Source organism: Macaca thibetana, chromosome 17, assembly GCF_024542745.1.
Source record: "Macaca thibetana thibetana isolate TM-01 chromosome 17, ASM2454274v1, whole genome shotgun sequence".
Lineage (NCBI taxonomy): Eukaryota > Metazoa > Chordata > Mammalia > Primates > Cercopithecidae > Macaca > Macaca thibetana.
Genome location: NC_065594.1, coordinates 92617654 through 92643963, shown reverse-complemented (window position 1 = coordinate 92643963; position 26310 = coordinate 92617654). Strand labels below are relative to the sequence as shown.

At 45.1% G+C, this 26310-nt stretch overlaps 2 protein-coding genes across 2 annotated transcripts in view; both read right to left on the bottom strand.

Annotated features, from left to right (window-relative positions):
- The window catches only part of LAMP1 (lysosomal associated membrane protein 1), a 127720-nt gene that overhangs the window by 45711 nt on the left and 55699 nt on the right, over positions 1 to 26310 (bottom strand). The gene's annotated exons all lie outside the window — the stretch shown is intronic.
- CUL4A (cullin 4A) overlaps positions 24959 to 26310 on the bottom strand; it is a 55933-nt gene continuing 54581 nt past the window's right edge. The window contains exon 20 of the mRNA XM_050767060.1: positions 24959 to 26015. Coding sequence (XP_050623017.1) covers positions 25920 to 26015 — 96 coding nt within the window. The 3' untranslated portion in view covers positions 24959 to 25919. The remainder of the gene's footprint in view (positions 26016 to 26310) is intronic.

Below are 26310 nucleotides of genomic sequence, written 5' to 3'. Positions count from 1 at the left end.
GCAGTGCAGTGGTACGATCTCGGCTCACTGCAACCTCTGCCTCCTGCCTCAGCCTCCCGAGTAGCTGGGACTACAGGCACCCACCACCATGCCTGGCTAATGTTTTGTATTTTTATTAGAGACGGGGTTTCACCATCTTGGCCAGGCTGGTCTTGAACTCTTGACTTTGTGATCCACCCGCCTTGGCCTCCCAAAGTGCTGGGATTACAGGCATGAGCCACCACGCCCAGCCTATTGCTTAATTTCTAACCATTTAGTTATTTACAGTTATCTTCCTGTTAGATATCTAATTTCATTGTGATCAGAGGATGCATTCTATATAATTTTAATCCTTTAAATATATTAACTCTTGTTTCATGAGCCACCCGTGCTCGTCCTGGTGTGTGCGGCTGTTGTTGGGTGTAATGCTACGTGACTGTCATAGTTGGGTGTAACGCTACGTGACTGTCGTTGGGTGTAACGCTACGTGACTGTCGTTGGATGTAACGCTACCTGATGTTGTTGGGTGTAATGCTACATGACTGTCAACTGGCTCAAATTAGAGAGAAATGTTTTTCAATTTTTTTCTGTCCCTCCTGATTTTCTGCTATCTCTTCTCAGTTACTGAAAGAAGGGGGTCAGCACTCCTGCTGTGCCTATGGGTCAGCCTGTTTCCTGTTGCTCTTGTCCGCCCATCAGCTTTTGCTTTACATATTTTGAGGTCTATGAATAGAGGCCTGCCCAGTTAGGGTTAAGGCTTGGGAGGAACGTCTGTGTTTTACCATTATGAAAGGTACCTCTTATTCCTGTGAGATTCCTTGTCCTGAAGTCTACTTTGATCTTAATGTAGCCGCTCTATCTTTCTCATTCGTCTTCATGGTATGTCTTTCTTTGTCTTCTTTCTCTTTAGACAAGGTCTCAGCCGGGTGTGGTGGCTCACGCCTGTAATCTCAGCATTTTGGGAGGCTGAGGCGGGTGGATCACTAGAGGTCAGGAGTTCGAGACCAGCCTGCCCAAACCCCAGCTCTACTAAAAATACAAAATTAGCCGGGTGCAGTGGCAGGCACTTGTAATCCCAGCTACTTGGGAGGCTGAGGCAGGAGAATTGCCTGAACTTGGGAGGCAAGAGCTGCAGTGAGCCAAGATGGCACCACTGCACTCCAGCCTGGGCAACAGACTGAGACTCCATCTCAAAAAAAAAAAAAAAAAAAAAGCTCTATCTTGCCCAGGCTGGAGTGGCGTGATCTGGGCTCACAGCAATCTCTGCCTCCCAGGATCAAGCCATCCTCCTACCTCAGCCTCCCCTCACCCTCCCAGGTAGCTGGGACTATAGGCATGCACCACCATGCCTGGCTAATTTTTGTTTTTTTTTTGTAGAGATGGGGTCTTGCCATGTTGTCCAGGCTGGTCTCATACATGTGAGCTCAAGCAATCTGCCCGCCTCAGCCTCCCAAAGTGCTGGGACTACAGGCATGAGCCACTGCACCCAGTCTTGTCTTCTTTTTTTTTTAAGAAGCACACTACCATGGTTCATTTGGTTCATTCTATTTGTTCAAGGACTCAGATTGCAAGCATTAAATCAGGTATGGGCTTTGATTCTGTGAGCCCAAATTCACACACTGAAGAAGATAAAAGCAAACAGTTTTGCATGTATATGGATGAACACTACAGGCTCTGGGTTCATCTCACTGTGGTTTTAAATTTCCACAGCTTAGCTTGTATCCTTTTAGCTTGTATCCTTTTAGCTTGATGACCACAGGCACTTTCAACCACTGTCTTACACACTTCCTTCCAAGTTTCCCGATCATTGTTAGTTCCCATTTCTGGATTCAATTCCTGGAGAGAAACACCTGCCACACTTGAGTCACTGTGTTCTCCCCAAATCCATCCATGGCAGAATCCAGATCACACCCACTTCCAATCACACAGTGCCGGGGTAATCCAACATATGTAAGAACGCCCACTGCGTTCCAATCACACAGCGCCGGGGTAATCCGACGTATGTAAGAACGCCCACTGCGTTCCAATCACACAGCGCCGGGGTAATCCGACGTATGTAAGAACGCCCACTGCGTTCCAATCACACAGCGCCGGGGTAATCCGACGTATGTAAGAACGCCCACTGCGTTCCAATCACACAGCGCCGGGGTAATCCGACGTATGTAAGAACGTCCACTGCGTTCCAATCACACAGCGCCGGGGTAATCCGACGTATGTAAGAACGCCCACTGCGTTCCAATCACACAGTGCCGGGGTAATCCGACGTATGTAAGAACGTCCACTGCGTTCCAATCACACAGTGCTGGGGTGATCCAACATATGAAAGAACGCCCACTGTGCTGGAAACCTCAGTTATGATGCAGTCAGGCTCTCTCTGCACCAGGTTGAGACAACTCTCCCCCTCTTTTGTTTTTAGACGAAGTCTTGCTCTGTCACACAGGCTGGAGTGCAATGGTGCGATCTCGGCTCACTGCAACCTCCACCTCCCAGGTTCAAGCAATTCTCCTGCCTCAGCCTCTGAGTAGCTGGGATTACAGGAATGCGCCACAACACTCGGCTAATTTTTCTGTATTGTTAATAGAGACGGGGTTTCATCATATTGGCCAGGCTGGTCTTGAACTCCTGACCTTGTGATCCGCCCGCCTCGGCCTCCCAAAGAGCTGGGATTACAGGCGTCAGCCCAGTGGTCACGGAGTCATCTTTATCTGCCACAGTTTCAGGTGTCTGAAGAAATAAGCTGCCATCTGCAGATCCACCATTCCTCCTTTACACTGATCTTTTTTTTTTTTTTTTTTTTTTTTTTTTTTTTTTTTTTTGAGATGGAGTCTCGCTCTGTCGCCCAGGCTGGAGTGCAGTGGCCGGATCTCAGCTCCGCCTCCCGGGTTCGGGCCATTCTCCTGTCTCAGCCTCCCGAGTAGCTGGGACTACAGGCGCCCGCCACCTCGCCCGGCTAGTTTTTTGTATTTTTTAGTAGAGACGGGGTTTCACCGTGTTAGCCAGGCTGGTCTCAATCTCCTGACCTAGTGATCCGCCCGTCTCGGCCTCCCAAAGTGCTGGGATTACAGGGAGCCTTGAGCCACCGCGCCCGGCCTACACTGATCTTCTGTAGCACGCACAAGAGCAAGCTCATCGGCGACCTTCCCAGATGCAGACAGCACGCGCCTCGCCAGCTTGTCCAACACCCCAACAGTGATCTTGTTTGGGACTGTGGCCTCTTCTGCAGCTGATGCAAGGAGTCTTTCCTTAAGAAATGCCCTTGTGGCCGGGCGCGGTGGCTCAAGCCTGTAATCCCAGCACTTTGGGAGGCCGAGACGGGCGGATCACGAGGTCAGGAGATTGAGACCAGCCTGGCTAACATGGTGAAACCCCGTCTCTACTAAAAAAATACAAAAAACTAGCCGGGCGAGGTGGCGGGCGCCTGTAGTCCCAGCTACTCGGGAGGCTGAGGCAGGAGAATGGCGGGAACCCTGGAGGCGGAGCTTGCAGTGAGCTGAGATCCGGCCACTGCACTCCAGCCTGGGCGACAGAGCGAGACTCCGTCTCAAAAAAAAAAAAAAAAAAAAAAAAAAAAAAAAAGAAATGCCCTTGTGCCCAGGAGGGACAAGGCTCTGGAAACTGCTGTAACAGTTGGACAGAGAAGACAATGCCAGCTGTTTGTGTCTCATTGTCTTTCTTCATCCTTTAACTCATCTGTGTCTTTATTAAAATGACTCTCTGGGCTGGGCACGGTGGCTCATGCCTGTCGTCCCAGCAGTTCTGGAGGCGGAGGCAGAGGATCCACTTGAGCCCAGGAATTTGAGACCAGGCTGGGCACATAGTGAGATGTCATCTCTACAAAATAAAAAAAATGGGCCAGTTGTGTGGCACACACTTGCTACTCAGGAGGCTGAGGTGGGAGGATTGCTGGAGCCCGGGAGATTGAGGCTGCAGTGAGCTGTGATTGTGCCACTGCGCTCCAGCCTGGGTGACAGAGCGAGATCCTCTCTCTTGAAATAACAGTGCCTTTCTAGTAGACGACATATACTTTGGTCTTAATTTTCTATACAGTTTGAAAATCTTTGCCATTTAATTGGAGTGTTGTTTATGTCATTGTGACTAATGAAAATTAATGACATGGTCAGGTTCAAGTCCACCTCTTTCCATTTCCATTTGTCCTATCTGTTCTTTATTCCCTTTTAAAAGTGAATTTCCAGGCTAGGCGCAGTGGCTTATGCTTGTAATCCCAGCACTTTGGGAGGCCGAGGCAGGCAGATCACAAGGTCAAGAGTTCGAGACCAGCCTGGCAACATGGTGAAACACTATCTCTACTAAAAATACAAAAATTAGCTGGGTGTGGTGGCAGGTGCCTGTAGCCCCAGCTACTACTCGGGAGGCTGAGGCAGGAGAATCGCTTGAACCCAGGAGACAGAGGCTGCAGTGAGCCAAGATCATGCAACTGCACTCCAGTCTGGTGGCAGAGCGAGACTCCGTCTGAAAAAAAAAAAAAAAAGTGAATTTCCTGTCTGCCTTTTGTAAAACAAAAATAAAATTCAGAGCCCCTCAGACCATCTGAATGGACCCCTCTTATCAGGGAGGGCATTTCCAAGGCTAAGCTGATGGGCTGGCTCAGGCCGTGATGAGGGCAGGGGTTGGACGTGCCTCATGATGATACCCCTCTCATTTGGAATTACTGACAGAATGGACTCTAAGCTCATGAGAATCTGTTCCCTCTGAGGCTGCATCTGCTTGCTGAAAGTTTGGTCTCCCCAGTCCCTTATTATAACCCAGACATTCCTTTCTGTTGATTCCAGGTCTTTAGATAATAACTCTTTCAACCAACTGCCAATCAGAAACATTTTTTAGATCTCCTACAACCTGGAAGCCTCCCGCAGTCCCCTTTCCAGACCAAACTCATGTACATCTTACATGTCTTTGACCGACGTCTCATGTCTCCCTAAAAGTAAATCAGTCTGTGTCCCGACCACCTTGGGCACATGTTCTCAGGACCCCCGGAGGCTGCGTCACGAGCCACTGGTCACTCATACTTGGCTCAGAATAAACCTCTTCAAATATTTCACAGTTTGACTCTTTGTCGACACTTTGGATTGAGTGTTCTTTCGAATTACACTTTGTCCCCTCTGTTGGCTTGTTCTTTCTCTCTTTGCCTCTTTCTCTCCTATTGTTAGTGGCTGCACCAGGGTTACCACACCCAGGGTTACCACATGACCATCTCCCCTTGGGCTGCCACACGCATCTCTAGCTCATCACACTCACCAGACTATCTCCTTTCCCATTCTTTGTGTCGTGTGTCATATGTTTTACTTCTATATACGGTATTAATGCCAACATATATTATTTTTGCTTTAACCAGTTGTTTTTTTTTTTTTTTTGAGACGGAGTCTTGCTCTGTCGCCCAGGCTGGAGTGCAGTGGCCGGATCTCAGCTCACCGCAAGCTCCGCCTCCCAGGTTCACGCCATTCTCCTGCCTCAGCCTCCCGAGTAGCTGGGACTACAGGCGCCCGCCACGTCGCCCGGCTAGTTTTTTGTATTTTTTAGTAGAGACGGGGTTTCACCGTGTTAGCCAGGATGGTCTCGATCTCCTGACCTTGTGATCCACCCGTCTCGGCCTCCCAAAGTGCTGGGATTACAGGCTTGAGCCACCGCGCCCGGCCTAACCAGTTGTTTTTAAAGAAAATAATAAGATTGTGTGGCCGGGCGCGGTGGCTCAAGCCTGTAATCCCAGCACTTTGGGAGGCCGAGACGGGCGGATCACGAGGTCAGGAGATCGAGACCATCCTGGCTAACACGGTGAAACCCTGTCTCTACTAAGAAATACAAAAAACTAGCCGGGCGAGGTGGCGGGCGCCTGTAGTCCCAGCTACCTGGGAGGCTGAGGCCGGAGAATGGCGTGAACCCGGGAGGCGGAGCTTGCGGTGAGCTGAGATCCAGCCACTGCACTCCAGCCTGGGCGACAGAGTGAGACTCCGTCTCAAAAAAAAAAAAGAAAGAAAATAATAAGATTGTGAAGGCAATTTGTGTGTTTACCCACATGTTTGTGACTGCAGGCGCTCCCCAAGCCTGTGGCAGACCCTGGCTTCTATCTGTCTTCGCTTTCCAGCAGCTGAAGCAGCTCCTTCCTCCTGCACTTCTCTTACTAGAGGTCTCTGTCTGAAAAGGCATTACTTTGCCTTCATTCAGGAATCCATTTTCACTGAATACAGACTTCCAAGCTGACAGTGTTTGCTTCAGTTCTTCATGAACGTTTCTGAAGATAAGCCATTTAGATTTGTGTCCCGGCCCGCAGGATCGTCAAAGTAGGCCCTGAAAGAGGGGGTGGGAATTTGGGGAACAAGAGACACAAGAAATGGAGACAAGACAGTGTCTTGATCAAGTCTCGTTTATTGGCGGCAGTACAATGCCTTATATACGTTAGGAGGGGCAGGGGTTGGGCTAAGGCGGTGATGATCTCTCCGTGGTGGGCGTGGCCAGGTAGGTTTCGGTTTCTTCGGTCGAACGTCATGTTGCGCCTGCTCTGTCAGATAGTGATTTTCGCGGGCGCGGGAAAAATGGGTGAAGAAGCAGCAGGAAGAGCGCCATCTTTTATGGGATATTAGTATAGGGAAGAAGGTAAATCTAGGGAGGAGGTATAGAGTGGAAATGTATTTAGCTCAGGCGTTAATCGTCAATAATTACTCGCTATGGCCAGGGCGCGCAGCTCCGGACAGGTCCCCCTTTTTATTGTTTTATGATAAGAAATGACCCCTCGGGAATTGTGCCTGTCTTAGGTTGGGTTAACTTATCCCCACTTTTTAAGCCCGTCATGGGATAAGGCAGCAGCAAAGGCGGCCCTCCTGTCTTAGGCTCTGATGGAGATAGTGTCCTCTTACCCGTTATTGACTGTCCAGTTTAGCTCACAGGGGAGGTGGTCTCATTAGGGCAAATAAGACTTACCATTTTCAGACATTTCAAGGCGATGATAATGGACCTGTATAGGTTTGGCCTGGAAGGCCTCAATTTGTTGCTTGACGAATGCCATAAGCTTATTAAGAATCATAGGCCCGAGAGTGAGGAAGAGTAGAAGAGTGAGTAAAGGACCAAGAAAAGGCAGGAGATAGGGGAGAAGTCCATCGAGTCCAGTCCACAATGGATTGGCGGCTAGGTCTTTTCTGCGCTTTTCTAGTTTTTTTTGTAAAGTCTTTATTTTATTTCTGACGATTCCGGATTTATTAGCGTAAAAACAACATTTTTTTTTGTAGGCCAAACAGATCCCTCCCTGTTTTGCTGTTAGTAAGTCTAGACCTCTTCTATTTTGGAGAACTACTTTAGCTAATGAGTCTACTTGATCTTGTAGATCTTGTATAGTACTGGATAAGGTTTGTACATTGGAAATTAATTGATTGGATAATTTAGTATATTGGGTTAGTGAGACTCCTAGGCCTGTAGCCCCTGTTGTAAATGTAGTGGTGATTCTTAGTCTAGCCAACAAAGGAATAAATTGTATGGCTTGTTTTGGCCTATATAGAAAATGTTCAATAGCGGGGATGGGGACAGGTTCATCTCCAGGGATGATATCAATATCGGGGAGAAGAGTGGCCAGAACACAAAGCCCTGTCCAATTTGTGGGTAGATAAGTATATGCCATGTTGTTTCCACAGACAAAAACTGAGTCATTTACAGCACACAAAGGGCTGGTGGCGTTGATTATGGAGGTGCAGTTGTTGAATACAACGTAACCTAGATCGATTTCTTCAGTGCTATTATATGACGGTGAAAAAAGGCAAGAAGAATTAGAAAACGTCATTGGTTGAACTAAGAGGGGGGAGATAATAGGACAGGAGTTATTGACCAAGGACTCACCCGAGTAATTGACATAGGATAATAAAAGATTAGGTATAGCTAGAGGGATAGGGGGGCCCGTTTTTAGACAAAGCCAACAATTGTGGGCAAGGCTTGTATTGGACATTTGGAGTAAATTGTAAGTAGCATTAAGGATATCAAAAGTTTGAGCATCGAGCATAAAATTATCTCTAACTTTAGGCAGGGCCAAAGGGTGATATCGAAGTTCAGGACATAGGGCCTTATGAATTTCTTTTAACCTTTTCTGAACAGTTTTAATTCTAGCAGTATCTAATGGACCCCCTCCATCAGAGATGTGGATGGGGGCGGTAGTGCTCCAACAAACAGGTTGTCTTTTTTGGCCGTTACAAGGAGATTGTACAAGTTTATTGGTGGATCCTAATACTTGCACATTATTGGTACCTCTAGTTTGTGTTTTTAGTAACGTGGCCGTATAGTATGTTTTATTGCCTGATTTGCATTGTTGATATGAGGTATAACAGGAGCTATGTATAGAAGACTGGAAAGAGCTACAGGGGCATTCTTGGAGTGGCCCGCTAGGTGAGGTGTCCTTTGGGGTAGACTTACATTTCCATAACTGGTTTGGCATTAGGTAAGCTGTCTTGCCCGAGCAAGTCACTTGGATAATTCTGTCTGACGGAGGTTCAGATACTTGTCCTCCACTGCAGTCACAAGGCTGGCCGTGTTGTTTTCGTATTAGTTCGATTGCTTTATGAGGGTCATCAAAACCTGCGTAGACTGTCACTATGTAATACAAAATGATTGTTTTCCAAAAGAATTTCATGTTAGGCTTCATTTTCTGAAAAACAAAAGAGGAAGAAACTTCTCAGGGAGATTTATCTTCCCTGGATTGACGATGGTTATGATTTATTTGTCTTACTAATCTTTTAGGCAGCCATCTGGCTGCATCATTTTTTTGTGAAAAGATACATACTGAGCCTCTTCCCCAGATTAAAACTGGATCAGGGCCATGCCATGAATTATCAAGTGGATCTTTCCATTTTATTATTGCAAACTGTTTTTGAGATTCAGGATGCCAGAAACGGTCGGCAGCAGACTTTCCGTGACAGTCCAAATTTAAAAAATTAAGGATAAAGAGGGCATGATTGAGTATGTTTCTGGGGGTACCCCTCACGGGGTACCAGCTCCCCCCTTTTAATTTTTTGATAGCAGTTTTTAATGACAGATGGGCCCTTTCTATTATACTTTGTTCTTGGGGATTGTAGGGAATGCCTGTGGTATGTTTAATTTGGAGAGTATTGCAGAATTGTAAGAAGGTTTTGGCTATGTAACCAGAGCCATTATTTGTCTTGATTTGTTTAGGTATTCTTAAGATGGAAAAGCAATGTAATAAATGAGCTATGACATGTTTGGTGGCTTTTCCTGTTTGGAGAGTTGCAATGATGAACCCACTATAGGTGTCTATGCATACATGAATATATTTTAGTTGACCAAATTCTAAGTGATGTGTAACGTCCATTTGCCAAATTTCGTTGGGGATGAGTCCTCGAGGGTTAACTCCTAGATGGGGAACGGGTAAACACGTTATGCAGTTGGCACATTGTTTAACTATTTGTCGAGCTTGTTCTCTGGTAAGTTTGAACATAAGTTTTAAGGTTTGGGCGTTTAAATGATGTAGGGCATGTGCTTTTTGTGCTTGTTGTAAATTGTCTGTAGTGACTGTGGCCATGGTTTTTGTCGCCATGTTAGCTGTTGAATTACCTTGTGCTAAAGGTCCTGGTAATCTTGAATGTGTTCTAATATGTCTAAGGAAAAAGGGAGTAGTCCTTTTTTGAATAAGTTGTTGACACTGTAGAAATAGGTTAGCTGTATCTGAAATATGTTTAATTTGAGGCACAGTTTCTAAGAGGGGTATTGAATGAGCCAGGTAGGCGCTGTCTGTATAAATATTAAGTGGCTGACAAGGGAAAGCTGATAATGCTGCAATTATGGCTTGTAATTCAACTAGCTGAGCTGATGTATAAGTGGTTTGAAATTTGACAATTGTACTATTGTAGGTGTAAGCAGCGAGTCCTGTGGAAGACCCATCAGTGAAAATTAGTAATGCGTCATTGAGAGGTTCTTTACTGGTAATATGAGGAAATACAAATGCATGAAGCTTGCAAAATTGAATGAGTTTGTTAGGTGGGTAATGGTTGTCAATTGTATCGGTGTAAGAAGCACAAGCAATCGGCCAGGCTTCTGTATTTTGTAATAGCCAATGGATGTGTGATTGAGTGTAGGGTTGTATAATAGAAGAGGGTTCTATTCCAAAGTATTTTTTGCTGTTTTTTTTTTTTAGGATAATGAGATTAGCTATGCCGTTATAATAAGGCAACAAAACTCTTTTTGGAGAGGAAGGCAGGTGTACCCACATAATGGGATTGTTTTGCCAGAATAACCCCGTAGGGGTTATCGCTGTGTTAAAGATAATGAATATTAATGGCCGAGAATAATCAATACTAGTAACAAATTGTGTTGCGATGGCATTTTCTACCTGTTGAAGTGTCGTTAATGTTTCTTTTGTAATGGACCTGGGGGATTTTGGATTAGAGTCTCCTTTTAAAATATCGAAAAGAGGTTTTAACTCTCCTGTGGTAAGTTTTAAATATGGTCGAAGCTAATTTATATCTCTCAGTAATTTTTGGAAATCATTTAAGGTTTTTAAGTGATCACGACGTATGACAGCCTTTTGATTAATGATTTTGGGTCCATTAATTTGAAAACCAAGATAGGTGTATGGATCTTGTAGTTGTACCTTTTCTGGGGCTATTTGTAGTCTGGCTGTTGTTAACTCTTGTTTGAGTTGGGCAAAACACTGTAAGACTTGTTCGCCAATTTTTCTGGCTATTAAAATGTCATCTATATAATGTATAATATATATCTGTGTCTATGTTTTTTTGACTGGCTCTATAGCAGTGGCTACATATTTTTGACATAAGGTAGGACTATTGGCCATACCCTGAGGTAAGACTCTCCATTGATAACGTTTCATTGGCTGCCTAAAATTTGTACATGGAAGACTAAAGGCAAATCTTTTTTGGTTAGCAGGATGAAGGGGAATTGTAAAAAAGCAGTCTTTTAGGTCAATAATGATTTTAAAATATTTTTGAGGAATCGTAACTGGTGAGGGCAATCCTGGTTGTAAGGCACCCATAAGGACCATAGTGATATTTATTGCTCTTAAATCTTGTAAGAGTCTCTATTTGCCAGACTTTTTCTTAATAACAAAAATAGGTGTATTCCAGGGGGAATTACTTTCTGTAATATGCCCTGTTACTAGTTGTTCCTGCACTAACTGTTGGGCAGCACTTAGCTTGTCATTAAGTAAAGGCCACTGATCAACCTAAACGGGCTCATTTGACTTCCAAGTAATGGGGTCAGCGCACCTTTGGGGTGCAGGTATGTCAGTGGCCTGAGCTAAAAATTTCTAAACCCCTTTTTATCAAGTTGTCCTGAGACCGGTATGGGTTGTGAAATATCATTTTCCTTTTTGCCAAGACCTTTGCCAGGGGTGTATCTTTGAGTTAACATTTGTGCAGTGACTATATCATTTGGACTGCACATTATAATTTTCATTTGAGAAAGCAGGTCTCGCCCCCAAAGGTTGACAGGTAGGTGAGGGATGATAAATGGCTTAATGAGGCCTGAATTGTTTTTTTTATCTGTCCATGTTAGGTATTTGGAACTTTGTTTAGGATTACTGCTTTGTCCAATTCTTCTCAAGTGAGTTAAAGTCTCCGTAGTGGGCCAATGAGAGGGCCAATCTTCTTGTTTAATGATAGTTACATCGGCCCCTGTGTCTATTAGCCCAGTAAATGCCTTACCATCTAACCATAAGGTTAGAGAGGGTTTTTGATTTGTAATTGGTTGCACCCAATATATATCTGATGATCCAAAACCTTTGGTATTTCTGTTAGAATGTTGGATATTATCTGTTTTAACTAAGGGTAGTAGAATTAACTGAGCTATTCTAACTCTTTGAGGGACAGTAATAATGCTATCAATGGCTCTGGCCATGATTTTAATTTCTCTTTCATAATCATTATCGATAACTCCAGGGAGGACTTGTAGACCTTTCATAGTGACACTACTTCTTCCCAGGAGTAGTCCAAAAGTGTTAGGTGGTAAAGGCCCATATATTCCTGTATTTAAGGCTTGCGGTCCCATTTCAGGTGTTAGTACTGTGTGGGAGGTGGAACTGAGGTCCAGTCCTGCACTTCCTGGGGTTGCTCTACTAAGTTTTGAAATGGATTGTTGCTGCTGGCTGGAACAAAGCTGACTGCCCCATATGCTTTTTTCGGGGCCTGGGGCTGGCCCCTCACTCCGTTTCCCTGCTGGAGCGATAAGGGGTTTTCTTGATTATCAGTTTTAGATTTACATTCGTTTGCCCAGTGCCTTCCTCTCTTACACCTTGGGCAAAGGCCTGGAATTTTTGTCTTCGGATTTTTATTTTGGTTTTCATGGCAATTTTTTGCGAAGTGTCCTCTTTTACCGTATTTAAAACATCCCCCTTTATCTTTGCCTTTGTTAGTGAGGAAGTTTCTTACTGTTTGACCACTAAAGGCGGCAGCCATTGCTAGGCCTTGTTGATATGAGGGCCCAATATCTGAACAAAGGCGAATATATCCTGTTAAATCTGTTTTCTTTCGATAAGGTCTGATTGCCGCTTGGCAAGCGGGGTTGGTGTTTTCATATGCTAACTGTTTAACATAATCTACACCCGTTTCTGCATTTCCAAAGATTTTATCTGCCGTGGTCATAAGTTTATGCACAAAGTCTGAAAATGGCTCATCGGGTCCTTGTTTGACTGCTGTGAGTGAGGCTCCTGGATCTCCTTTAACGGGGAGTTTTCTCCAGGCTTTTGTAGCAGCAGCCTGGATTTGTGAGAACAATCCAGGATCATATTGCATTTGGGCTTCAGTGTCTGTATAGTTGCCTGAACCAGTTAACATATCAAAATCCCAGCCATTTCCTGCCTGTTGATTTCTTTTAGCTGTGTCTCTACAATTTTCAAAAAACTCTGACTTCCAAATTAAGTGATCTCCCCCAGAAAGAACTGCTCTAACTAAGGTATTCCAGTCCGTAGGGGTGAGCCAATTATCGGCTACAGATTCTACTATAGCAAGAGTATATGGAGCAGTAGCCCCATACTGAGAGGCAGCAGTTTTTAGCTCTTTTATGATAGTAAAATCAAACCCAGTATGATGTCTCCAAGCCTGTCTTTGCCCATCTGTGGTTTCAGTGACCGGAAAAACGTCTTTGGGGGAGGAGTCTTCTCTATGTCGGCTAGCAACTAACCCCCCTCTTGGAACATGTTGTCCAGGCCGCTGAGGTGGGCGGAGGGAACCCTCCATAACATCTGAGTTAGGTATTTTCTCATTTCCTGTTTTTAGTTTTTGGAGCCTAATTATCAATGATTGATGTAACTCTTCAAGTTTAATTTGTTCTTCTAGTTGAGCTATCTTTTGTTTTAATTCTTCTTTGGGATCTATCGCTGCCATAACAATGGGCGCAGAAGCCTCATTATGTGTCTTATTATATGGGGGCGGGCATGTAATAAAGGGAGGCAAATCAGGGTTATGATATTTGGCCGCCTCTTCTTTTAAATCATCCCAATTTATGTCTGATTGTTTAAGCTTATTAGTTTCCTCCTCTTTTTGAAGTGTTTGTAAAACTGGGTATTTTTTTGTTTTATTTTTGTGTAGCATTTCGTTATCTGTTACTGAAGGGGACTTGATTTCCTCATTATCGCTTTCAAGGGAAATGAGATCCTTCTCCGTATCTTGCAGAGGCTTTGTGAGGTTAGAACGGGAGCTAACCTTTAGAATATGTTCTGTCTGAGTGACCGCAGCCATGACTTGTGGATCGACCTCTTTTTTATCTATTAACTCCTTAATGAGATTCCAATAAGAGAAGGCGGTCACAGGAATTTTTTCTGGCCCAAAAGTATTATAATAATCTTGAAAACAATCCCCTACTCTACGCCATCTTTTAATATCAATAGTTCCTTCTTGCGGAAACCAAGGGCAAGTGTCCTTTACAAAATCAAAAAATTTAAACAAATCATTACCTTTAACCTTTACTCCTCGTATCTTTAAAGCCTCTTTTAATTGTCCTACATAGATTTGATGTTGACTTAATTCTTGTCCCATTTCGGACGCGTCACTTACCTTCGATTCTGACGCGGCAGGTTCCCGCGGTGATCGGAGGAGTTTAATTCCTTTTGTCTTTGTTAACGGTCGACCGTTCTTTTGCGTCCTCTTCCTCACAGAGTCCCTCGTTTTCAGGCCCCATGTTGGGCGCCACGTGTCCCGGCCCGCGGGATCGTCAAAGTAGGCCCTGAAAGAGGGGGTGGGAATTTGGGGAACAAGAGACACGAGAAATGGAGACAAGACAGTGTCCTGATCAAGTCTCGTTTATTGGCGGCAGTATAATGCCTTATATACGTTAGGAGGGGCAGGGGTTGGGCTAAGGTGGTGATGATCTCTCCGCGGTGGGCGTGGCCAGGTAGGTTTCGGTTTCTTCGGTCAAACGTCATGTTGTGCCTGCTCTGTCAGATAGTGATTTTCGCGGGCGCGGGAAAAATGGGTGAAGAAGAAGCAGGAAGAGCGCCATCTTTTATGGGATATTAGTATAGGGAAGAAGGTAAATCTAGGGAGGAGGTATAGAGTGGAAATGTATTTAGCTCAGGCGTTAATCGTCAATAATTACTCGCTATGGCCGGGGCGCGCAGCTCCGGACAGATTTGTATGGAACTGGGTTTTCCTGAGGAAGAGGTGCTGTGCTTGTGTGTGACTGTGACTCATTCCTCTTTGCTGGTGTGTGGTGTGTGTCCTAAGCAGCTTTGTGTGTGTTCACTTGGAACAACCCCATGAGGTAAGTAGGATTATTATCTCCACTTAAAAGATAAGAAAACCAAGGTTTAAAGAAATCCGGGAATTTGCTCAGGGGCACCTGGACAGCGACAGAGGGAGGACCTAGCAGAGGGGAGACCTAGCAGAGGGGGGACCTGGCCAGTGTTAAAGCTTCTCTGCTGATACCAGTGCCTTGAAGGTGCTATTCATTCTGTGAAGAGTGGACTCCTAACGGGCATCCACTTCTCAGTGCAACGCTGCTTCAACCCACGCTGTGAAGAGTGGACTCCTAACGGGCGTCCACTTCTCAGTGCAATGCTGCCTCCACCTACGCTGCAGTTGGCCTTGGTTCTTCCATCGTTGACCACAGAAAGCTGTGCGTCTCCTCGGCTCTCCGCCCCTCCGCTTCCCTAGCAACCTCTGCCAGGGGGGATCACACTGCCTGGGGATTTGGTTTCCCCCATTCTGTTCCCCGGGAAACTTGCCCAGTTATTTCTCTTTTCCGTATGCTCAGATTCTCTCTCCCCTTTTTTCTCTTGCTTGCTCAATTTGATGCTTGCTCAGTTCTCATTACTCAAGAGCAGCTCTCCCTGGCCCCTGCCTTGCTTCCAGCTACCACTTGTCACACCCACCACCCGTTGGGTCCAGCACACTAACTGAATGGCGGTTTCTGATTCTCACCACACCTTGAAACTCCCTTCTTTGGTTCTGTCACACCCGTACTTCTTGTTCTTATCTCGCTGGTCTTTGTTCCTTCCACTGGCCCTGCTTCATTCACTCCTCAGTGTTTACTGGGCACTGTGTACCAGGTGCTATACACCTGGGCACAGGCTTGTGCCTAAAAACACAACTTCAGAAGCCTGACGAATGGGGGCCCAGATCACACGTGTGCTTGAACTTGAGCCCCGTCTCAAAGAAAAAAACGTACAACTCTCTGAGGGCACTAATTCAATTTGTTTCTTTTTCTTGACGGGATCTAGCTCTGTTGCCCAGGCTGAAGTGCAGTGGTGTGATTACAGCTCACTGCAGCCTTGACTTCCTGGGCTCAAGCAATCCTCCCACCTCAGCCTTCTGAGCAGCCGGGAGTACAGGCAATTGCCACCACACCTGGCTAATTTTTCTATTTTTTTGTAGAGATGGGTTTTCACCATGTTGCCCAGGCTGGTCTCAAGCTCCTGGGTTCAAGTAATCTGCCCACCTTGGCGTCCCAAAGGGCTGGGATTATAGGCGTGAGCCACCATGCCCCACGGTTGTGTAATTTTAATCCTAACAGCTTCGCTTTCCTGATGTGCAGGAAGTCAGTACACTGAGACACTGGGGACTGCAGCAGAGACGGAGCTTAACACCCAGAGGGGAACTGAACAAGAGACAGAGGAAGCCTTGAACCCACCTCTCCGAGGCATTTGGGGCTGGGGATTTTTAAGGGTTTCGTAGTGGCCGAGGTGTGGGAGTTGCTGATGGGTTGAAGAGGGCAGGCTGAAATCATGGGATGGGGGGATGAAGAAACTGCATTCTCATGCCGCCTCAGCACCCTGTGGGAGCCTTTGACTGGTTGATGTCAGCTGTTCTGCTGGAATTGAGGATCTGAAAAACATATTAAGCAATGTTTAAAGCCTTATGGGTCTAACGTCAGTGGTCCTATCTATGAGAACAATGGGGGTGCAAATGGTCAGTATCTAGGGCTACATGACTTTCAGTTATAAGGAAGTGGGCCAAAATGCAGCCTGATTCATGCTTAGTTATAACTGCATCTCTCCCCAGAACCCGGCATGTAATTCCTGCTAACCCTGTGAGGACAGTTTAAGTTTCAAGAAGATATTCTAGAAATAAAATAAAAACAATTTTTTATTAAAAAGAAAAATAAGAAATAATATAAAAACATAAAACAATCTTTTATTAAAAAGAAAAACCAAGAAATAATAATCTGATAATAGAGGCCACCAAGAGAAAAGCTAACCAGAAACAAAGATACAACAGTGAACTATGGGTGGGGAGAGGTGAGGCCAGGCCTTCTTCTCATTAGACCTTCCAGTTGGTTTACTTAGAAAGATTAGTGCTAAGGAAAGTGATAGCAAAAAAGTTGAAGGGGAAGAGGCAATGTAGAATGTCAAAAAAGAACATTTCCCGCAACAGAAAGAAGTCCTGAGTCTTCCAGTCAGAAGGTTCCGTGGGTGGCCGGCAGGCCAAATGAAAGTGGACATACACTGAGACACTCTTGTGAAATACTAAAACTCCAGGAAGAGAAGATTCCGAAAGTTATGTGAAAGAACTACAGGTTAGTTACAAAATGGCATCAGACTTTAGAGCTAGAAAACAGAAGACTAGGAGAGTGTAATCCCTTCAAAGTTCTCAGGGAAAATGATTTTGAGCCTAGAGTTTTTATGTAACCAAACAATCCAACACAAGTGTAAAATAAAAACAGTCCAGCTAGGATTTGGAAAATTTGTCTCCCATGCATTCTTTCTGAGAAGATCATTTAAGAATCTACTTAATGAGGCCTGGCACAGTGGCTAACGCCTGAATTCAGCACTTTGGGAGGCCGAGGTGGGCAGATCACCTGAGGTCAGAAGTTCGAGACCAGCCTGGCTAAATGGCGAAACCCCATCTCTACTGAAAATACACAAATTAGCTGGGCGTGGTGACGTGTACCTGTAGTCCCAGCTACTCACAAGCCTGAGGCAGGTTAGGAGTTCGAGACCAGCCTGGCTATAAATGGTGGCACCCCATCTCTACTGAAAATACAAAAATTAGCTGGGCATGGTGGTGCGCCTGCAATCCCAGTTACTCAGAAAGCTGAGGCAGGAGAACCGCTTGAACCCAAGAAGCAGAGGTTGTAGTGAACTGAGATCGTGCCACTGCACTCTCCAGCCCGGGCAACAGAGTGAGACTGTGTTGTAAAACCAAAACCAAAACAAAACAAAAACACCCCCCGAATCTACTTAATAAAACCAGAAGACAAGAAAAAGAGAAGACTGAGATCCAAGAGGGAGTGGACCTAAACAGGAATGCAGAGAAAATGGGTTCCAGGATCACAGCTACGCACGGGCTCAAAAGTAAATGACGCAGCCAGAAGTGGGAGCACACTCGAATCACGCCTGGGAATGGCCAGAGCACTCTCGACTCTGGCCTGGGAAACACAGTGAGACCTTGTCTCTTAAAAAAAAAAAAAAAGAGGCAAATGATTCATTCTATTATTATTATTATTATTTTTGTATTTTTAGTAGAGGCGGGGTTTCACTATGTTAGCCAGGATGGTCTCTATCTCCTGACCTCGTGATCCGCCTGCCTTGGCCTCCAAAAGTGCTGGGATTACAGGCGTGAACCACTATGCCCGGCCTATTCATTGTATTATTTATATTATTTTTATTATTAATTTATTTTTTGAGACAGGATCTCACTCTGTCACCCAAGCTGGAGTGCAGTGGTGCGATCATAGCTCACTGCAGCCTCAACTTCGTGGGCTCAAGTGATCCTCCCACCTCAGCCTCCTGAGAAGCTGGGTCTACAGGCAAACACCTGCATGCCTGGCTAATTGTTAAATTTTTTTGTAGAACTGAGGTCTGTTATCCAGGCTGGTCTCAAACTCCTAGCCTCCAGCAATCCTCCCACCTCAGCCTCCCAAAGTACTGGGATTATAGGTGTGAGCCACCGTGCCTGGCCCATAGTTCAATTTAAAACACTATTAGGCTGGGCGCGGTGGCTCATGCTTGTAATCCCAGCACTCTGAGAGGCCACGGCAGGCGGATCACAAGGTCAGGAGTTTGAAATCAGCCTGGCAAAAATACAAAAAAATTAGCCGGGCGTGGTAGCACACACCTGTAATCCCAGTTACTCTGGAGGCTGAGGCAGGAGAATTGCTTGAGCCGAGATGGCGCCACTGCACTCCAGCCTGGGCGACACAGCAAGACACTGTCTCAAAACTCAAACCAAAACCAAAACCAAAACCAAACTACTTATCAGAGGGCCAGGTGCTGTGGCTCACAGCTGTAATCCTGTCATCACTTTGGGAGGCTGAGGCATGCAGATCACTTGAGTTCAGGAGTTTGAGACCAGCCTGGCCAACACAGTGAAACCCTGTCTCTACTAAAAATACAAAAATTAGCCAGGTATAGTTGCACACACCTGTAATCCTAGCTAGTCCAGAGGCTGAGGCAGGAGAATTACTTGAACCCGGGAGGCGGAGGTTGCAGAGAGTTGAGATCGCACCACTGTACCCCAGCCTGGATGACAGAGCAAGACTCCATATTAAAAAAAAACCCAAAACCCCAAAAGAAGAAAACCACTATTACAGGATTCTGATAAATATATATATATATTTTTGAGACGGAGTCTTGCGCTCCATCTAGTTCGTCCCGAGTAGCTGGGATTACAGGCACCTGCCACCACGCCCAGCTAAATTTTGTGTTTTCAGCAGAGATGGGGTTTCACTATGTTGGCCAGGCTGGTCTGGAATTCCTGACCTTGTGATACGCCTGCCTCGGCCTCCCCAAGTGCTGGGATTACAGGCGTGAGCCACTGCAACTGACTCCGAAATGTGTGTTTTAAGAAAAAAAGTGGGTTTATGCAAACTGTGATAAGGAAATTATCTTAGTGAGATATATATACACACACACACACACATATATATGTCATCAATAGCAATTAAAAACTCCAGGAAAAAAAAAGCTGGACAAAAATGCCATAGTACAAATATAAAGCAAGTTAAAACATGACATAGATTTTTAGCTTCAATGGAGTGTGGAAAGAAATAGCTTGTCTTTGATGCTTAGAATATTCTTTGAGCTGCACAAATACAGGATTACATTTCTCTTTTTTCTTTTCTTGAGATGGAGTCTCTGTCGTGCAGGCTGGAGTGCAATGGTGTGATCTCGGCTCACTGCAAGCTCTGCCCCGCCCCGGTTCACACCACTCTCCTGCCTCAGCCTCCTGAGTAGCTCGGACTACAGGCGCCCGCCACCACGCTGAGCTAATTTCTTGTATTTTTAGTAGAGACGCGGTTTCACCGTGTTAGCCAAGATGGTCTCGATCTTCTGACCTCGTGATCCGCCCGCCTCGGCCTCCCAAAGTGCTAGGATTACAGGCGTGAGCTACCGCGCCCAGCCTGCCAATACAGGAGGTATTCATGAGAAACTGAGTACATTCATGGATTGAGAGAATAGGGTTTCAATATGTCCATTACAATTACAAAGGTAACCCATAAAATAATGACAACAGTGGATTAGGTTGGGAGGAGCGCAGGCAGGGAAGTGCAATTACTTTGGGTTGGCTGATTCCTTGTGTTTTATGGTAAAGAAACAACACAGTGGGGCCATTTTGTTTTCTTAATAATTTGTAATTACTTTTAAACATTCTTTTGACACAAAATTTAAAAAATACAAAATGGCATATGCATAGAAAAGATTCTCGCGTACCTGCTCCCAGCCTTCCAGAACTCTGTTCTGGAGTTCAGCCGTTGTTATTCATACGTACACAGGCCGCACACACAGCGGTGACAGGGCAGCACTGTCCTCTCTCTTCTCACGTGCATCTCTTGACAGTCACTCCCAATGGACATCTAGATCTTGATACATGGTCAGAACATCACACATGCATGGACTTAGCACGTGGTCTGTTTCCTTATTGAAGGACATTTAAGGCATTTTCTACGTACGCGAGAACAGTACTAGAAATAATTCCATGTGAGTGAATGGAACTTACTGGGTCACAGGTGTGGGCATTTTCAAATTTAATATACCCTCACAAATTTACCTGAGAGACCATCATTTCACAATGTCTCAGATCCCTTGAGCTGACATCCCTCACCAGAGCTCACCAGCCTGTCCCCCATCACTGCTGGGTCTCTCATTCTCACGTGGCCCAACTGTCATCTCTGTCCCCTCCAGCCCTTTCTATTGACCTTTTTGAATTCAGTCTATGGTTGACAAAACCTCAATCTCCTAAACGTTCTTGCTAGGTGGTCCCGACACCTGCACTCCTCTTCCCCTGAACTTCCCGGGCTGCTGCACGTGGCCTGGGCCCGGCCACTGCCTGGTTTCTCCTTCCAAACCCACCACAAGGTGCCCACGCTTCCCTGGGATGGGGAAGAGGCCCACTGCTCACTTCGTGACCCTCCTCCTGGAGCTGCACGTGGGGCGAGGCCCTCCCTTCTGCCCATTGCCGCTTCCAGGCCATGCTCCTTCCATGCTGCTGGAAACCCCAGGGGGATGCACCCTTCTCACTGGCTGGCCCACCTCCAGGCCCTGGGGCTGTCCTGCACTCATGGCCTCCATCACTGGCTCCTGTCACCGTCCCTGATTGCTGGACAACCATCAGGTCTTGTCCCCTGCGCTCCGGCCCCACTTCCCCATCTGTCCTCACCCAGAACATCACTGCAACAGCTGCGCCCTCCAAACCCACCTCCTAAATCTTCACGTTACATGACCCCCCGCTCCAGCCTAGGGCCACGGTCACCATCACAACCAATGTCTCCCTTCACACCACACCTACAGCCAGCCCTCATCTGCCCCCACTCCCTGTGCCCTCGATCCCACCCTCTCCTGAGATATTAGGGCCTTGCTGCAGGACGATTCCCGGTCACCTGCCACTGAAATGCAGCTCTGCTCCCGCGACCTCTGAGTTAACCTCTCCCACTGTTCGTCTGTTCTTAAAAGCAGGTCTGCCCTCACAGTACCCATTTCCTCTGCTCCCATTCTCTTAAAGCTAATGAAGAACTCACTTATCCAAAGGCTTGTTGCTAGTCTTCTTGTTGATTTCTAGTTCTGTTAACATTAAACTCATCAGTTCTTTGTCATACATTTTATCCAAGATGGTTCTAGTTTTTGGTTTTTTTTTTTTTGAGACGGAGTCTCGCTCTGTCACCCAGGCTGGAGTGCAGTGGCGCGGTCTTGGCTCACTGCAAGCTCCGCCTCCCGGGTTCACGCTGTTCTCCTGCCTCAGCCTCCCCAGCAGCTGGGACTACAGGCGCCCGCCACCACGCCTGGCTAATTTTTTAATTTTTAGTAGAGACGGGGTTTCACCGTGTTAGCCAGGATGGTCTCTATCTCCTGACCTCGTGATCTGCCCGCTTCAGCCTCCCAAAGTGTTGGGATTACAGACGTGAGCCACCGCGTCCAGCGATGGTTCCAGTTTTTTTAACCTTGTTTTTTCCCATGTTGACTTTAAAAGATGTCATTTAACGTCAATCCTTTTTTTTAAAAAAAAAAAACGATGTTAATTCACTAGATCACTTAGTGGAAAACACAAAGAATAAAGGGGCAACGGGTACAAAAATCTTAGAAAGGAGGAATATATATTTCTTTTTCTGAGTTCTATTGCACAGCATGGTGAATATCATCAAAAATAGAGTATTGTATATTTCAAAATTGCTAAGAGTAAATTTCAGATGTTCTCACTACAAAAATGTTAAGTATTTGAGGTGATGGATGTAACTAGCTTGACTAATCCACATTGTATGTATAATTTATAAGATCACTTTATACTCTCTAAATTTATATAATTACAAATAGTCAATTTACAATAAAAATAAATCTTGGCCGGGCGTGGTGGCTCAAGCCTGTAATCCCAGCACTTTGGGAGGCCGAGACGGGCGGATCACGAGGTCGGGAGATCGAGACCAGCCTGGCTAACACAGTGAAACCCCATCTCTACTAAAAAATACAAAAAACTAGCTGGGCGAGGTGGCGGGTGCCTGTAGTCCCAGCTACTCGGGAGGCTGAGGCAGGAGAATGGCGTAAACCCGGGAGGCGGAGCTTGCAGTGAGCTGAGATCTGGCCACTGCACTCCAGCCTGGGTGACAGCTCAAGACTCCGTCTCAAAAAAAAAAAAAAAAAAAAATCTTATGAGTATGGTTTCATATATATATTTTTTTTACCCGTAAATACTTGACCACTTGGAACTTCTCTTAGTATAAAAGAGTCTAATCCAACTTTTCTCTTTTCAAGGTGGTCCAAACGTTCAAGCCTGGGTACTTGTTGCAAAGTTCCCAGTTCCTCATCGCACACGGCCCCTTTGTGCCACGCTGAATTCCTGTGTATTTGGCTTATTTGTGGACTTTCTTGTTCCAGGAATCTTTTTAAAGGGCCAGCATCATGCTATTTCAATTACAATGTTCTAAAAACAAACAGAATTTAAAATGATTTCTGACTATTCTTGTGTATTTGCTTTTCAGTTGAGGTGCAAATACCTCAGGTGAGGTGAGGTGAGGTGCAGTGGCTCATGCCTATAATCCTAGCATTTGGGGAGGCTGAGGCAGGAGGTTCGCTTGAGGCCAGGAGAACAAGAACAGCCTTGGCAACATGGCAAGACACTGCCTCTACAAAAAACAGAATAAAAATTACCTGGGCATAGTGATGTATACCTGTAGGCCCAGCCACTCAGGAGGCTGAGGAGAGGATTGCTTGAGCCCAGAAGGTCGAGGCTGCCGTGAGCCATGATGATGCCACTGCACTCCCGTCTGGGTGACAGTTAGGACCCTGTCTCTAAATAAAAATAAAAAATGACCCTCCATGATAGTCTGTATTTATAGGAAAGCTACTGACTTTTTGTTAATTTTGTGTACAGTTAACTTGGTGAATTCTTTCTTCAGTCATAGCTTTTCATTTGCTCCTCTCAGATGACCTGGGTATGCAATCATCCAATCTGCAAATAATTTCACCTTTTCCTTTCCACTTTTACAGTATTTTTGTCTAAGTGCCATTTCTTTTTCAATTATTTCCTCTACACTACTTGTTTCACCACCCTGACCTTTAACAATAAAACATTAACTACTGCTAAATAAAAGAATAGATATAAATAGATTTTCCTTTCTTTTATAAAACAGAAATAGGCAGGCTGGGCGCGATAGCTCTCGCCTGTAATCCCAGCACTTTGGGAGGCCGAGGCAGGCAGATCACCTGAGGTTAGGAGTTCAAGACCAGCCTGGCCAACATGGTGAAACCCCACCTCTACAAAAATACAAATATTAGCCAGGCATGACGGCAGGTGCCTCTAAACCCTGCTACTGGGGAGACTGAGGTGGGAGAATTGCTTGAACCCAGGAGGCGGAGGGTGTAGTGAGCTGAGATTGCACCATTGCACTCCAGCTTGGGCAACAGAGCGAGACTCCACCTCAATTAAAAATAAACAAACACGCCGGGCGCGGTGGCTCAAGCCTGTAATCCCAGCACTTTGGGAGGCCGAGGCGGGTGGATCACGAGGTCAGGAGATCGAGACCATCCTGGCTAACTCGGTGAAACCCCGTCTCTACTAAAAATACAAAAAATTAGCCAGGCGAGGTGGCGGGCGCCTGTGGTCCCAGCTACTCGGGAGGCTGAGGCAGGAGAATGGCGTAAACCCGGGAGGCGGAGCTTGCAGTGAGCTGAGATCTGGCCACTGCACTCCAGCCTGGGCGACACAGCGAGACTCCGTCTCAAAAAAAACAAAAAACAAAAACAAAAACAAACACATAAATAAACTAAAACGGAAACAGGATCTCCCTATGGTGCCCAGGATGGTCTAGAACTCGGGCTCAAACGATCGTCCCATCTTGCCCTCCTAGTTGGGACCACAGGCATGAGCCACTGTGCCCAAATGCAACAAATTAAAGGCACAGCACAACGAATCATCCGGGTAAAAAAGACCCATTTGTCACTACCTGGCCTCATTGGTATTTTGTGGTAGAGGTGGCCAGCAAAGAATCATCACTTGAGAGGGGACAGGTGCTCCCTGCTCCGACTTCTGCCTAGTGCACTAGTAGTCAAAGCTGCTAAAGAGTTATGAAGTATGTGTCGTTTGCATATCACAAAGTTTTATTAATATAATTTTAAAGCCAATTAAACTAATTTTATTCAAAGTAAGTCTACATTAAATTACAATATTAACAATCTCTAGACACAACGAACTTAAAATATAAGAAATAAAAATAGAAATCTGTTTGGTCTTTCTTAGACCACATATCATGGAACTCATAAATGAAAATTCTCAAAGATAGAAATGACTATTAAAGAGTGAGGATTTTAATATGGAAACCCACCCGCATGTTTCAAAAAGAGACTCTTTTAATAATTTAGCACAAAATCAAATTATATAAACTCGGTATATTCCAGAAAATATTGCTTTAAACACTTAGGCCATGATCAAAATTCCTTTGGTAGCTTTTAATCAAAATGAAACATGCTATTATGTAAAATATAAAGTACTTTTAAATGTTATCTCAAAAGTATCTTTGTCATAGTCACCCTCTAACATGACTACTGAACTTTCCTTTCACTGCCCAACCTCATGTATATATACACAACGCAAAACCAGGCACCAACAAAATCCTTTTAATCTTTCCACAAAATAACCTCTGCTTCACAACATCAAGACTTTAAGTCTCCATAAACTTTTTACAGTTTACAGCAGAGAACAAGGATCATCCCTGCGCATGACTGTAAAAACCAAACCAAACTTTATTATTGCAATCATACAAATACTGCAATTAAAAAAAATCAAAGAGCAGTTACCCCAATGCAAAAAAACAGGGACTGCCAGACTCAATCTTAGAATGGAAACACAAACACGCTAGCCCCAAACCCTAAAACAGAGATTCACAAGCAACTCAGCTGAAACGAACAGACGCAGCAGGGCGGACACCATGGCCTTGGCACGTCAGGGAGCTCACTCAGAAACCTGACTTACAAAAAATCAGCCATCAAAGTTTATAACTTTTGGAAATACAGGAAACACAGAGAGGCCAGTGGCTAGGATGCACCACCATTCGCCAGCTTTGAACCCTGGCTCTTTCTCATGCTCCCCCACGAAGGGCCCTTGTTTTCACTCTAAATGCTGGTCATCTGAGCGAGCTGTCTTCAGGGATACCTAAGGAATCTTCAGAGCTAAAAAATGCAGCATCTAGGGTCTTCTTCATTGTGCATTCATGATCACACACAAGAACAAACCAAACTTTCAGCTTTTTGACACAAGAACAAGACCTTTTAAAGGAACTTCTCTTTAGCAATATCTTCTTGTCCAATCTCAAAGTTATTTTGCACAGAGTAACAGAAACAATTTAAATGCCTAAAAGAACTAGAGGAAAAACTGGAGGGAAAAAGATACATCTGCCGGTTGAAGTCTTGAGCCTTGTGAAGCATGACCCAGGAGCCACCTCCCTTCCTTCGCCTTCCAATGTCCACAGCTGGATCAATCAGAGTCCCAGAAATGGCACAGGTGTGCTTCCTGCTCTGAGGGTACATTCTAGTGTTTCCTGAAGGGGAACCGTGTGCAGATGTGTCAGGCCACGTAGTGGTACTGATTCGGATTGTCTTTGTCTCTCTCCATATAGTCTCTGTCTATCAGAGATTCAATTCTCTTTTTCAAATCTCCAGGCTAAAAAAGAAAAATGAAACGCCCCTAATTATAGTTGCATTAAATTTACAAACGTTTACAAACAAGGGGTATATGCATGAAGTATATAACTATAATTACAGAAATATATATATACAAATATTTATATGAAAATCATTTATAATTATACACATATTTATAAAATGAATAAAACTTTCTATTTCAAAGTTAACGTTATCTCTTGATTAAAAAAAAGTGTCTATGTGAGTTTATGGTCAGAGCGTGGCTTCCTGAGGGAAATGTGAAATTTGTGAAATGTACATACATCATCTGCCAT